We start from the raw sequence: 16,408 nt of genomic DNA on the forward strand, positions 1-16,408 counted from the left end.
ATCAGGGGACTTATTTCTGAGAGGGGATTTTCAGATAAGGTGGGGCTCAGGTGCTGCTTTGGGTGTAAGTGAGAGGGGGAAAAGGAACTATTTTGTCACAGCTGTTGCCGTGATTTGATTTCTGGGACCACAGCTCGAATTCATTCAGATCTTTAATTGATAGCTTCTCTGCCGTTAACCACATCACGTCCTGTTTTTATTGCGAAGTCAGGTAAAGGTGCAAAGAGCTAAGATGGAATTGCTTTCGTGCCGGTACTCCATGATCAGATTACGGTCAATTTTTGACTTTCCTGTCTCTTGGCTGATCATCCAGCATCAGCATTTATGTAGGCCCTATACTTGGTATAGTTGGGCCAACTTTGTGTGGTCTGAAACAGTAAAGAAACAGTTACAATTTCATCACTGAAACAGCTCCGTTATGTTTTATCAACGCATACTGCATAACTACCGTTTAATATCGACATAAGATGCCCCGTTCGCCAAGTGTATTATAGCAATGGAAGTTATATCCTTAATGTGTGCAATAATTCTGTTTGATGCATTCACAGTAAAATAACGCGTTGTCACCAATGTTTCTGGCGGTGCGTTCTTTGTCTGTGGGTTAAAGTTTGCCCCTTCGCCCCATCCAGTCTGCGTCGGACTGCTCGGTACATCTGTTCTCTATGGGTGTGTTGCATGTGTTTATTGTTCGATCAAAACGATGAGTTGTTTGCCCATCTGTGTCACAACCAATCAGTCCCTCTCATCCGTCTTCATAAGCAGCTCCAGCGAGCTTTGCGGGGCCAGGCGCTCCGACCATCACCCGGGCTCGCTGGGGGCTAAGATATAGTCAGACGACAGCAACGGGGTAGGCATGATGTGGTAGGAGTGCGGGGCTCAGCGCATTAACGCCAAGGTGTTCCAGCGAACATTTGGGTCACAATGTAACGACAAAACATTCCTATTGATTCTTTTAAACAGAGAGAGAGAGAGAGAGAGACAATAAACAACAACTAAAGCTGACGAGGCCTCCTGTGCTTGACGCAAACATATCATTCGTAAAGCGGCATGTTGTTGTAAGACGTAGATACCGCTCACTTACCTACTTACTCAAGTAGTGACGGTGAAGAGAATTCAAATTGATGACTATGAAAGGATGCGCACAAAACACACACGGGTAAAGTTAGAGCAATGGTGGGAAGGTGTGAGTGTCGGCGAGATGAGGATGGATTGAGCTGAGCAGGGATGAACATCAGTTTAGTCATGGGTGGTCCAAAACCATCGAAGATGTGTGCAATATTGATTAAGTTACATGAATGGGAACCTTTTTTTTTTCTTTTTTTTTTCCTGATGTTGTATTCCAAATGCAAGAAAGATGTAAATGTTAAGTCTGCCTGCAAGTAGATCAGCTTCAATATTATGTTCCTTTCGACAGTAATGAGATAATAGCCGGTACCCAAACCGCACGGACTTAATGGCAGGACCCTCTGGTATACCGAGAAGAGGCAACCACTGAATAATAGGCTACTCTGGATAAAGAAGACATTTTTATCATCATTATCTTCTGTTATATACTCTATCGCCTTCGGAAACTAGATGCATCCGTATAAATCATAGTCTATTGGGAATTCGGGATCTCGTCGGAGACGGATGAAATAAGATGTCCTATACTGGAGTCAAACCACAATCCGTCCGAAAGCTAAAACTGATCTGACTCCCACTGATACACAGCGAAATTCATGCAATATCAAAATTGTCGCCAGTCGTTTGCGAGATCACTTTTGCAGGGGTAACAATTAGTACAGACGAATTTAAACGGTAACAAAAATCTTATGATACAGTATTCCTGTTTAATATCACAATGCATGAAAGAGAAATCCACAATTTTTGTTTAGCTTTCGTGGCGTTTAACTTTGATAAGCAATCGATGGATGGCAGTATTTCATGCCTTATCGTGACCTAATAATCAGTCTGACATAGTCATAAAGCACAAAGACATGTGAATACCAACAAGCCTACAAATTAAGGAACATAGAAGTCTTTAACCACACTTTCACTGAAAGACAAACTCTTAAGAAAATAGCAGATGAACAGTTTAATTGCAGTCCCTTGATTTTCTTCATTGTGTCATGATTATTGCCACTTAAAGTCTACCGTGTGCGTTGATGATACTGACATTTTATTTGTAGACCTCTTTTAGTAATCATCTGTCTATGCACCTCGCAAGGAATAATAATGACATGAAATTTATGAGAAATTATTTAGTTACCCCTGTAATTTGATCGGTGCAGTATAATTCAGTAGGTAAATTGTGTATATCCCCTGAGAAGAATCTCATTGACCGGTAAGGGCTTTGATGCTCCAGTGTACGTGTGTGATAACTGGTGTGTAGCGATTGAGAGTAGGAAATCAGCAGGACTGATAATGTACCTATATTGCGTGAGCGTAGTGGTGTGTTATGCAAGAACATGAGTGAAAGAGCGAGCGAAAGTGACAAAGCGCAAAAGGGTGTGTGAGAGAGGCGTTGAAAGAGGGGGAGCGAATACCGAAATTAGCTGGTCACCTGTGTTTTTGTTATGATGTAATGTTTAATAGGGAACAGTTTGTGGCTTGCCCAGTCTGTAGGCCTACATGTCTTATCATAATCCGACCTCTTTTTATATGTCTATATTTTACTGTTTTCTTTGTATGAATACTTCTTTTGTAACCCTTGTTGTCCCTTTTACGATGTAATTCTTTGCGTAATTCAGTCTTATGAACACGAGACATGAATACCTCAATAAAATACCCTTTATCTATTGCCATACCATGATTCCGAGGGCATGGAATTAACGTCATTGAGATCGTGATGTTTCTGGTGTCATCAGCCTTCAGCGTATTTTGTTTCAACTCCCTTTCTACATCAATTCGATTGAAGGCATAAAGAGTTTATTCAAAATTCACGTTCGCCACTTTAAAGCCATCGCAACTTCATACAAGATGCGCTGGTCCACATAATTTGATTTTGATTCCGATATACGACAAGGTCTGTACTAACTTTACATCTACTTCTGATCTTGGTGGTGGCAGTACATGTGGGTGTAGGAAATACAATCGAAGCGTTAATGTACCATTGTAAGCGCCATGCCACACGCCATTCATGGTCCAAGCGGATAATTTGACGGACTAGTCTTAGGACTTGGTCTAGACTAATTCTACATCTACTCCTGATGGTAAATTTGCGGCGATGTTTGTGTACATCAAACGTATTACAAGATTAACATCAACAATATACACTGGCCACATACGTTTGAATCTAGTCACACTTTGATTAACATACTTGATCAAAAGATATCTGATCAAGATCCACACTAACTTCACGTCTACTCTTGATCTTGGCAGCCGTATCGTCTGCGTCGCAGGGCTCTCACTGCCAGCGGGAACCCGCCACGGACAAAGACGGGAAGAAGAAGCACACGCGGCCAACCTTCTCGGGCCAGCAGATCTTTGCGTTGGAGAAGACCTTTGAGCAGACCAAGTACCTGGCGGGGCCGGAGCGGGCCAGACTAGCGTACGCCCTAGGGATGTCAGAGAGCCAAGTTAAGGTGAGTTTCCATTAAGAACACCAACTTCCCTCGTCACAATTTCTTAATCAATCAAATGCAATAACAACAACAACTACATCAAAATGACATTACTATGTAATCCATAACTATAGGGGCTACAAAACTGCTAATTCCAACGCAATGTTGGATTGCACGAGGCTAAATGCTTGTATTTTTTTACTCATTTATTATACGTCAGAATGACGTTGTTTCTCAAGTGAAAAACTTTAATGAGTGATGTAAGCAACGAAATCATCCATGGTAAAGAAACTCCATCTGAAGAGGATGAAATACATAATTATGCACCCATACATTGTAGGAATTGATTCATGCTTACGATTCCTGCCGTGCTTACTACACTAATATACTACAACTACAACACAATCATCATCAGCATCATCGTCATCATGTAGTACAATAATAGATAATTATGTACTATTTCTTTCCCAGACATAATACATGGGGTCACCGTCTTTCAATCGTGCCGATTTTCTGCAGTTCGAAGGAAGCTTATGATGCTGATGTGGTCGTTTGTTGTGAAGGCTCCGAAGATCATTCTGTGTTGTTTTCTACATCTGCTTATTTTGGTCTGACACATACACACGCACACACACACACACACACACACACACACACACACACACATGTATGTAGATACATATTATATATATTCTCATGTACAAGATTCAGCACAACATGGCAGCCATCAATGCACAGCACTACACATCACCCATGATTGTTAGCAACACACGACAGTACCATCCAAACAAGTTGCTGGCAATTCCTACCCGAACCCAACTCTATCGGAACTCATTTTTTCCACGTACAGTAACTGCTTGGAATGGGCGTCCTAAAAACGCCCTTGAAGCCACTTCATTGCAGGCCTTCAAGGGAGCTCTTCCACTCAGCATCTAGACTGAGGAACTGGATTTTTTACTCGCACCATATATTTTTAATGCACCAACAAGCGTGCACTGCAAATGAGCACCTAAGTTCAACTCCTTAGCACTACATCCTGACTTAGGGATCCTGCTGAGTATCTTCGTAGAAGTAGAAGTAGAAGTAGAAGTATATATATATATATATATATATATATATATATATATATATAAATATACGTGTATATAAGTACTCAGTAGTCTGCACATTCAAATCGTGATGTTCAATCGACGAAAAGACAGAGTCATATGGTATTGGCATCCATTTTACGTCAGGAAAAGGGGAATGAGAATGATAATAATATAAAAAGAGATGAAGAAATACTAAGAATATAATTTAGAGAATGATATGCATACATATATATATATGATTATATATGTATATATATAAATTATATAATTCATGAAGAGTTTAAGTGCAAAACAAATGTATTCTTTTTTTATCAAAATAAGAAATTTGACATTGAAGCTAATGAAAAAATAATCGAAATACGATTTAAATAATATCTTTAAAAATTTGTTGTTGTGTGATAAATGCAGTATCATTATGAAGAGTTATTTTTATTCTTTTTTTATAATTAAAAAGGAAAATGGCATTTTATCTCTTTCTGCATTCAAACTCTTCTTGTAAGGGAATTAGAGGAAATGAGCTGAAAGAGGAAGCTAACCCGGGCCACTATTTTTTTTCTATAGTTTTGTCTTTTGATCAGTTACAGATTTGGTTACATTTTAACTTTAAAAACTAAATACGATCTACATCTATACCTTGATTAGTGACCCATTTTTTAAGCCCTAATCCGTGAAGTATAGTGACTGAAAAAATCAGAGCAGTTGATTTATGCTTGCATAGTTATGATTCATTGACTGTACAATCCACTGACTGAGATGTACAGAACTCTCATGCTTTGTAGTCCAATACGTGATCTGGTGTGTCTGTCTGGACTGCGTCATAATAGGCTCCTCATTCCAGAGGACGTTGATATCGTAGCTAGACAGGACACTTCTAGGATTACGACTGTGGAAATGCACGTTTGATGCTGACAACCTAATTTATAACAATGTAAGAATGACAGCTTACGATTACAGTTGAACGCAATTCCACTTCAACATTTACGCAGATATATATGTTAATTACTCGTTTTTATGATCAGTATCGTAGAGGACTCTTCGTGAAGAGAGAGAGAAAAAAAAAATCTCGTCAGTCAGGATGTTGAAGGAAGACGAGGCAATGCCCTTCGGAAACATCGCAATTGCCTGCCTTAGTCTAGCTTGGCAGCAACGAATAATCAAGAAAACATTAGACGTTTCCCTCGGTTCGTAATGGCCTCCTTTGACAACCATCAGTGTGTATGAATTCAAATAAAAGTCCCATCAATTGGTCCTCGCTTGTTGTTTGCTCGCTCCTCGCATGATTTTAATCACCCACCATTTGGCATAAACGGGCGCCATTAAGGGAAAACTGTGTTCGCTTCTTGTGTTTTTGCCCCTCTAACAGCAAACGCCTACGTCTTCTCCTTCTCCTCGCGATATGCACCTAGAGAACGCTTTTCCCCATCCCGAAATGACGCCCCGCGCTCAAACGCGGCGCTCCTGAATCTTAAAAATGGCGTATGCCCGTCGGGTGTAAAGTCTGCTCCATGATCGACTGCTGTATTTCCATTTAAATGACAAAATGGCATTACGTTTCTCCGCCGATATTCACATTGCTCGAATTTTATGAATTTTTATCCTCCTCCTGTTCACCCCCTAAGTATGAATAAAGCGGATACTATAGCATGAATAAGTCGTAATTCAAAGAAACTGGAACAGGCATATCCAAATGCAATGCAGCAGCAAACACAAATCAACCAAAATTACCCTAGATTGTTGACGTTGTTATTTTGTATTTATCTGTGTACGCATGCACAGAGAGAGAGAGAGAGAGAAAGATATATATATACATATATAATTATATATACAGATATAAAAGGTGCATCTGAACATATTATCCTGTTTTCCTGCTGTATTATTACACCTTGTCATGAAGGTAATGGCTATGTATTATGTATTTCTTTCATGGATCATACAGTACTGGCTGTAAAAACGGGATACAATTTTGGTGTGAAGGTCATCCGCAGACCAGCTTATGCTCATAGTGCTTCAAAATTACTTGGTTAGTTTGTTGATTTCTTCAGGGTAAAAAAAAAGAAGAAGTGACATTCAGTAGAAACCCGAAAGTAGGCAATGTAAACTTGTTGTCGACTATGACACATAGAAACGGATAAGTACCCCCTTTTTCTGCCGTGGACGAGTAAGTTGCGAAATCCCACACTCTTTGATCCTCGCCCGTTCCTCTCTTCCCACGTCTCAATACTTCGGGGACTGGTGCCCTGTAATTTCTCCGTCTTATTGCCCGCCCAGGAGAAAGCAAATCTTAGGCCACTTTTATTGTGGAAACCGTTTAACCACTCTTGAGCTTGCACAAACACGGCGGTGGATTTTCGCTGCTCTCTGTAGAATTAAACGGCTTTGATGTGGAGCAACGGACGCGGGAATGGAGTCGGATATGCGAAAGTGCAGAAAGATGCAAGGCGAGTGCACCAATCGTCTGCAAACGTTTCTTTTTCTCTTCTTGTCAGCTCGAAGAAACGATACGATCAAAGCTTTCATATCGATAGCAACAATGTCGGCACGTTTCTATTGGGCACCCCCTCCCCCCCCCCCCAAAAAAAAGAGAGAAATACTTTCATTTCTTCACTCACCTACAAACGACAGTTTCTCGAATAAGTTCGAAAAACCGTCATTCTTAAAGATCTAATACACATTTTTTGTCACCATCAATGTTTGGACAATTCTTCTCTGCTTTACTCCTTATTTTTTTTTACATTCCCTTTTTTCTAGTTTCTTCTTCTTTTTCATTTTCTTTTGCTCGTTCTTTCTCCCCTTTCTGCTAATTCTGCTAATTTCTCTAATTACCTCTGTGCCTGAATATCGCATTTATTGGAATCTACTCATTAAGCTCCATGTGCCTTTGCACAGCGAGAAATGCAAGGGTTTTCAGGAAAGTGTGCGATGACTCCTGTAAAACCCTCGGCCTTTAGAATCGGCGTGCCTCAATTTCTCTGCCTCACCCGATGCGTGATAAACAAGTCGTTATGTTAAGTGAAAACATGGAACCCGATCCCTTCGGTACTCGCCACCTGCTTTTACCTATAACCTCATTTGTTGGGCATTACTCTAATAACTCTTTCGAGATTGCTTTGAACACCTTGCTGGCAGCACAACACCGGCACTGCTCCCCCACCCCCTTCCCCCTCTTTCTCTCTCGCTCTCTCTTTATCACCCTGCCTCTTCTCCCAATCCTTTCTTTTATCTGTGTCTTTATGACTGGCCTAAATATCGACATTTCGTCTTCGTTTATTTTTGACTTTCACCTCTGCACAGCCGCTCGGCAGACCTCACTCCCTCTCTCTCCCCTTCTCGCTCTCTACCTCCCCGTTCGACCGCGCGTCTGGGTTCGATTGCAAGATAATCTAAGGTGGGATTGGGCCGGAGCTTATGCAGCAATAGAGTCGTTGTTTGGAGTGTAAAGCTCCTCCTTCTGATGTCGTAACCCTGGTGAGGAGAGCTCGCCAAGGTCACGGGGAGCCGACTTGTTAGCGCGCCGCTTCGCTCATCTGCTATCCTTGTGCGTAGATCGCGGGTATATTCCCCTCGCCGCCGCGGTTGACTGTGCCTTATCCACCCACTTAAAAACGCGCGGATCGTTTCCTGTATTGTAATAAGTGTTTCAGCTCGAATTTCAAGTAGACCCTCCAAGAGCCAAGCGAACGGGTTATGCCCTCACGGTTGATGATGTTTTCAACTGAGCATCTAATCCACTAATATTTTTCTCTTCGTGGTGGTATTCCGGGCTGACGCGTGATGTCAAGTTCTACTTCGAAGCGAGAGTAAAAGGTGGGGGTGTCGCTCAAGTTGCCCTGCAGTGTAGGTATAGCCTGATTCCATTTACCCTTGTTGTGCTTGATCGAGCGCTACATGGCGCGCTCGTATCAGCGTGGAGAGCAATGCAAACATCCTTGCTTTGCAACATGATAGCAAACATTGAGAGGCAACTTCAGGCTGCTTACTCCCCGCGCAACACGCGCGCTGATGATGTACACTCGCGGAAAGTTCTCGTCCAAAGTCATTCTATGGTGTCCCTAAGAAAAACAACTTAATATTTGCTCTCATCAACGTGATGTTGGCTCCACAAATAGCTCATTTTCACGTCTCCTTCTTGCTGCCTACCTTGGAGCGATAATAGATGAACCCCAAGTTGCCAACAACGGTCATTTAAATGCACTTGTCTCTTTTGGTGGTCTCCATCTCGGATAGTCAAAATATCCGGTTGGTGTTTGCCTACCAGGCTTCGATTTGCTTTCTTATAATTCTGGTGGATTTGTAGAGTTTCTTCAATCTTCTCCCGTGGGCAAAGGAGCGGGAACGTCATGATGAAAAATAATCGGAAAACGTCGTCTGTTGGAGGCGATGAGAGGTAGGAACGACGAAACAATATGCCCTTGTACTTCGTCTGCCTACGAGCTTCGCTGTTGGTATCCGACTTAAAGGACCACTGCAGCAGGGCGAGATGCCTCGAGGCTTTAAATATACTCACTGCAATGTTGTCATATCAAACGGTTCGTCAGACTAAGTACGCACAGGCTAGCGATTTCATACTTTGAGTCAGTTATACATGCGTTTTGGGTTAGAATAACTTTAATCTTTTCCTCGTTCAGGGAAAAATTGAAGTCAAACCCACAGCGTAAACAAAGAACGCAAACGAATTGGCTGTGAGGAGAGAGAGAAAAAAATACTTCACAAAAAAGCGATTAAGGTGGTCCAGGGAACATTCTGTTTTCCATCAAAGATGTCTATTTCATTTGTATTTGTATTTCATCATACACAAGATAGATATTCATAATCATGTCAATGAGCTATCGACAAACAAAACGCACTCAAAGAAGTCCATAAAAAGATCGCATACAAACTCAACCTTGGCACCCTTTGTTTCATTGAGAACTAGATTCCGCTATTCTCACTTTCTCTTTTTTTTTCTTCCTCTTAAAGCTCTTTACAGAACAAAGTTTCTAGAAGCATGTTATAAAATGTTAGAAATGTGTGTACTAAGTTACCAAACACTTGTTAAACTAATCTATTGATACCGTAAGTTTCCCCATTTAAGAAGAATTTCGCGTTATTGCAGCACACGGACAATTACTTCGTGATAGGTTTATTGTTGTGCTCACTTTAAAATAAGGTATTTTTCTTCTTCCTTTTCATTTTTTCTGGGAGGGGGGGGGGGGTCATCACAATTGACCACTTATACCACAAGTACTGAGGTTTCTGTAGAGCATCCATTGATTCACGTAGATTACACGTGGGGTGGGAAAAGAGAGGATTGCCGCCGCTTTAAGACTATTAAATTGAACACCTCTACGACGGCGTGCATGCACTCCGCTCTCATCGCCCCGCTCTGCACTCCCCTTATAGTGTGTCATACCGCATGCGGGCTCTCTTATAGGTTGCACGAGGCAAAGTGTTAAGCCAGGTCAGTCGTATTATCCAGTGCAGGGATTGACGGACAAATAACCCAATGAGCTCCGCCATCCGCGCCGGAGCTTTAGGCGCTGACAGAGTCTCCGCTCGACAACAAACTCGTCTGATGATAACAAGACACTGCAAACCGATCCAAAAAAATATAGGGCCCTCGACAGCAAAGAGAGAGGGGGAAAATGTTTCGCCCCATGGTAACTGATGATTATTGATATGTATGTCTGCGTATATACATGTAATGAGATATCTCCTGATATTAAAACACGCACTCACAATCACATATACATACATTAAACCGAAATTGCGAAAATGCATCGTAAATTTTTGAATTGTAACGCCTAATTTTGCATACACCTGGGAAGTCAGCATCTTATACCTGACAAAAAACTAAACAAAGCGAAACAGAATAAGGACGAAAATCAAGAAAAAGTTATTATCTATCAACGAGCGTATATATGTATGTGTGTGTGTGTGTGTGTATATGTGTGTGTATGTGTGTGTATTAATGTGTGTATATAGGTAGATAATTATATACAGCTAAAAGTGTCTGAGGTTTCCCACTTTTTAAATTTTTCTCGCTCACCTTCCAACATCAGAGAGAACTTTGACCACGTGACGTAAGTAAATACAATCACCTGTTACACAGTGTTTCAAACATGTTGGTATTCCATAATGTTACAGTGTCTTGAACTGCTAACTTATAGATATGAGTAGATTTAAACCCTAAGTTCATTCTTTTCTATCAAAGGATAGACCTTAGAATTCACGCGAGCATCGGGCTGTATTCTTCTACTGATCCTGAACAAAAACAGATTCAATGTATATATTCTCAAAGGAAAAACTGTGAAAATGAAATAAAGAGAAAAGGAGGACAGGGAGGGAGAGAGATGGAGGGGGGGGGGAGGGAGAAGAAAAATGAAAGAGAAAAGGAGAGAGACTCCATGAGAGGGAGTGAGAGAAACTCGTTGGGGTCTATACCTCAGATCCCTTTTCCCATATGTGTGGATTAGAGGCTAATTTACACCAGATATTGGGCCTACTCCCCACACCTGACTTTGCCATACCAAGCCAGCCCAGATCAAAGCTCACACCGCATCTTCGCCGAAAATTGGACGGAAATCCCTCCTCAAAGAAGCAGCCAATATCTGCCAACAGGTTCCTCTCTTATTCCATTATTCGATGGGGTTTCCTAACCCTCTCCCCTCCCCTCTCCTCCTTTCCACACCATATCCTTCCAAGTGATTCCTGGAACGTGTTTATTCATCTCATTAATGCCAACACTTCATGTCATGCCTAAATAAAGGTATATATATATATATATATATATATATATATATATATATATATACCTATATATATATATATTTATATATATATATATATATATATACCTATATATATATATATATTTATATATATATATATATATATATATATATATATATATATGTGTGTGTGTATATACACACACACCAGAATTTCACTCGACCACTTTCAGGTGTAGAGACTGTGATAACGTACCGCAAATCTTTCAGATGGGATTGATCTTTTTGCACCTGAAATCTGATTGCGATGCAATTGGAAAAATACAATAAATACAAATCCCTCAGTTCATTTGATGCATTGACTGATTTGCAAAGAAGCTTTCGATACTGTTTTCACATAAAAGGGAGATTATAAGTTATGTAGGTATGATATCCAAATTTTATAAATGCAATTTTTGTAATCAAATAAACATGCTAAGCAACACATGAATTGGAACAAAACTTTCCCTATCTGCACAAATATGATAAATATAATCATGTATGTATATTGAATAATAATCATGCATACACATTACATTATACCTCCACACATAATTATATTTACTCTTAAAGCGATTATAGTGACTTGACTTATCATATTTTGTCAATCACACCATTCTCAATGTGAACCCGAGTACGTCTTACCAGAAACATATTACGGGAAAAAGCATGTGGTTACTTTTACTTTTAATGATTGCCGATCATGGATTTTGCACAATGAATAATGTTTACACGACCAAGGGTGAAATGATTCTCAAGAGAATATTCCCTCAGCTGTTATTTCAAACAAATGAAGTAGTCTATATTTAATTAACTGATTCCACTATATTCTAAATCTTTCAGATGGGACTGACTTTTTGCACCTGAAATCTGATTGCTATGGAAAAAAAAATAAATGCAAATCCATCTGTGCGCTGGATGCATTGACTGATTTACAAAGGAGCATTTTGCTGTCTCCACTCGCAACAAAAAGAAAACAAGGAACTTCCACAAAATGAACTGGTTTACTGTTTGATATCCAAATTTCAAATGTGCTATTTTCGTAATCATAAGTAAGTATGCTAAGCAACAGATAAATTTAAGCAAAACTTTCCTGAATACAGACACACAGAATATCTGTCTATCTATCTATCTATCTATCTATCTGTCTGTCTATCTCTCTATCTATCTCTCTCTCTCTATCTGTCTATCTATCTATCTATCTATCTATCTATCTATCTATCTCTCTATCTATCTATCTGTCGATCTATCTATCTATCTATCTATCTATCCATCTATCTCTCTATCTATCTATACTATCTATATATCTATCTATCTCTCTATTTATCTATACTATCTATATATCTATCTATCTCTCTCTATCTATCCATCTCTCTCTCTCTCTCTCTCTATCTTTCTATCTATCTATCGAATGTATGTCTATATAACATTTTATATGATTATGTATGTAATCATATCTATACATACATGCCTTAAAGTGATCATAGTGACGAGGTAAAACTATATGAATAATGTTAGGTTGATTTACTGTATGTCAATTCCACCATTCTCAGTGTGAACCCGAGTGAGTATTTTAAACGACAACATGTGATTACTTTAGTGTAACTTAATCATTGCTGATCGTGGATTTTACTATTTCATCACAACTGCAACTGCCAGTCTTGATTAGATATTTTAAAAAAAAAATTTGCATTGTGGAAACGATGTTGAAATGACTCAAGAGGATATGCATCAGTATTTCAGCTATATATAATTTTCAGTAATTGAAGTTGTTCATATCTTAACCGATTCTGGTGTTGCAATTCAATTACATGCAGGAAGACCCGCCGGCCATACTCTGTTAAAGTAGGCCTTCAGTGTTCAAGCATGGGAAGTTCGAGTATGTGTGACGTCACGTATCAAGGGGAGCTAGATTGCTATCACATAATATATCCTCCGTCACTGCTCCGCGATATTGAAGATTGATGGTCTAATTTGCGCATGTTGTAATGGGAAAGAGGTAATGTTGGCTTCCATATGCATTTGTGCCAATATTATAGTTACAGTCTTCTGCAGCTTGGCACGCGGGGTCACGCACCATTAAGCATTGGCGGGAAGTGCTTGTTGCACCGTTAAAACAAACCGTGCTGTAACATGACATATGGTACATACCACTCACCGGAACGACTGATCAGACCAAGATTTAAAATTAACCAACAACAATATTAAAACTCCTCCTATATTTTCGACATTAATTTAGCATCTATTTCCCCTTTTTTTCTTTACTTGAAAGGGATGGAACAATATGGACGTCGGTATTAATAGCTATAATACATAAGTTATAAAAGCTATGAGTATTTCCGATTCCGAAGATGTCATCCACGGACCGAGTTTTATGCCTCATTTAGCTGGGCAATTGAAATGTCAATAGCGTTGTTATCAGCAATAAAGGCCCAATGATAATTTTTCTGATGTAGAATCGCAAGAAATTGTATGACCTCTTTGGCCAGACAAGGATATAAAGTAAAAAGCACCATCATCCCGTTCCTTCAGATTCGTTAATCATTTATATCACTTACAACGAACGGTTTATGAGTCAGACACGTAGTCACCTCTCCATCATCGCGGACATCAAACCTCACTGGTTTAAAGAAAATTATACTGCGACGAGTTTTCCTTTCTTTCCTCTCATCATAATTATATTGCATGTTATGATTTGTAATCTATTTGTTGAGTGTATATTCATGATATTGATCATGATCCATTAAAGAAAAACTCGTTACTTTCCATCGGTATTCATTTTTTTTTTTAGTAAAGATAATCAACATCGTATAACGAACAATCATAACAAAGTTGAATAATTATATACATTATATATCATCTTCCTGAATGCATTAAAATGCACGTTTACATGCAATCATTACATATGAACACCCACACACAAATATCATTTATAAATGTGCATATATATATATATATATATATATATATATATGTGTGTGTGTGTGTGTGTGTGTGTAGATATATATTTCATTTTCACCTCGTGAACCTCACTAATTCTATACTTGCATAAAGAACTGTTCAAATTATATGCTTAAAGTGTATTATGCAGACTGGTCTAGTTTAATGGGTCAAAGCAAAACCAGACCGCATTTAGCTGTGTTTCTGTAAGAGCTGGTCTTTCATCAACACAACACCTTATTGTCTGAACTGACTTTATAAGTACATTTGAAAACAAGTTCAACACTGGGAAAGGAATACATTGTATCAAATTATGACAGAAAATAAGAAAGTTATGGAATACTGCAGAATCGCATATTTTCATCAACAGTGATGTTGGTGGCAAACACATGTGTAAATTTTACGAGATGCTAATGTTTTCATCCAACTACTTTCCTACTAATTACTACACAACAATATAACAAAAATATTAGATATGTTTTGGTTGATAATCTAGCAACATACATTTTATTATATACTTTATGATTCAGCTTGTACTAAACGTGCTTACAAATTAACTGTTAAAACAAAATGATTTGTGAAATGTCTGTTTTGTTTTGTTTCCACACCAATATAACAAATATAATAGATAGGTTTTGGTTGATAATCTAGCAACACATATTTCATAACATATTTTGTGATTCAGCTTGTTCTAAACGTGCTTACAAATTAATTGTTAAAACAAAATGATTTGTAAAATGACTGTTTTGTTTTGTTTCCATACCAATATTACGAAAATGATAGATATGTTTCGATGTGTAATCTAACAACACACATTTTATAGTTTATAATTCAACTCGTACTAAACGTGCTTACAAATTAATCGTTAAAACAAAATGATTTTGGAAATGACTGTTTTGTTTTGTTTCACCATGGGTGATGGATAAAGATAAAGATACAAAGGCATTATTGAATCGAAGCCCAACCCTACCTCGATACATCTGTCAATGTCTGTGTGTGAATACATAATTCCATATGAGTAAGATATCTTCCACAGGCAAACTACAAACAGTGGATAACTGCAGTAATTATAGGAAATTTTGAAATCATGTTATTTTTTCAAACAATAAGAATAAAGCGACTACATAGAAAATATTGAATAGAATAAAAGCAGGTCTTAAGGTGTGACGGTATTAGTAGTCATGCCTTCAGCATAACATTCCTTTCTACTTCTTTGATCTTAACAAGCATTATTATCAATACTACATCATTGATTCCATTTCCAGTACAATTCAATTCGATTCAATTTAGATTCAATTTCCAATATCACATTAATTTTTGTCAACACATTAATTGTAATAGATGCGTTTTAATATGAATCGACATCGCACCCAAAGTGCTCCTAAATTTGCAATTCTTGTCGTGACAGGTTTGGTTCCAGAACCGCAGAACGAAATGGAGGAAGAAGCACGCAGCGGAAATGGCGGCTGCGAAGCGAAAGCACGACTCGGCCCACCACACCTCGTCCTCAGCCGCCGATCACTACGCCCTCGCCCACCACTCGCTACTCGCCGCCGGAGCCTCGGCTGCAGCGGCTGCTGCAGCGGTGGTCGACCGCACCGACCATCTCGATTTGGAGGTCGACTCGACTCGAAGCGAACACTCCATCGACGACGTGCACGACGACAACGATGACGAAGACGATGTAGAGATTGATGAGGTGATCAATGACGATGTCGACAATGATAAGGATGTGATAGCGTGCAAAAGGCGGAGACTCGACAACCAAATAGAAGACTCCGATTTACACTAGAAACTGCATTACGCGACAACCTTAAAGGTTCAAGGACATTATTAAATTTTAGAGCTCTTTACATAAAACTTTATGACAATGTACTGATTTATATTGATTGGAATTTGTTCAACTCTCCATTGTCTTTTCTTATTTATAACACATGAGTGACAGACTGTGAATTTTGTTTCAATCTGGAAATTCTTGTCGTACATATCGGCTTCTGTTTATTGTTATATTCTCCTTGGTGTGAATAGTAAGCTCCTGAAAGGCTAGACCAATCCTCATCCTGCTTGTAAACCAAGTTTTGATAAGACT

The 16,408-nt window shown here is 39.1% G+C and overlaps 1 protein-coding gene across 1 annotated transcript in view; it reads left to right on the forward strand.

Annotated features, from left to right (window-relative positions):
* LOC139739826 (homeobox protein Nkx-6.2-like) overlaps positions 1-16,111 on the forward strand; it is a 41,491-nt gene extending 25,380 nt beyond the window's left edge. Inside the window, exons 2-3 of the mRNA XM_071650421.1 lie at positions 3,361-3,563; positions 15,728-16,111. Coding sequence (XP_071506522.1) covers positions 3,361-3,563; positions 15,728-16,111 — 587 coding nt within the window. The remainder of the gene's footprint in view (positions 1-3,360; positions 3,564-15,727) is intronic.
* Positions 16,112-16,408: the final 297 nt, after the last annotated feature.

Source organism: Diadema antillarum, unplaced genomic scaffold, assembly GCF_040938485.1.
Source record: "Diadema antillarum isolate AM-2024a unplaced genomic scaffold, OU_Dant_1.0 seq00000819_RagTag, whole genome shotgun sequence".
NCBI lineage: Eukaryota > Metazoa > Echinodermata > Echinoidea > Diadematoida > Diadematidae > Diadema > Diadema antillarum.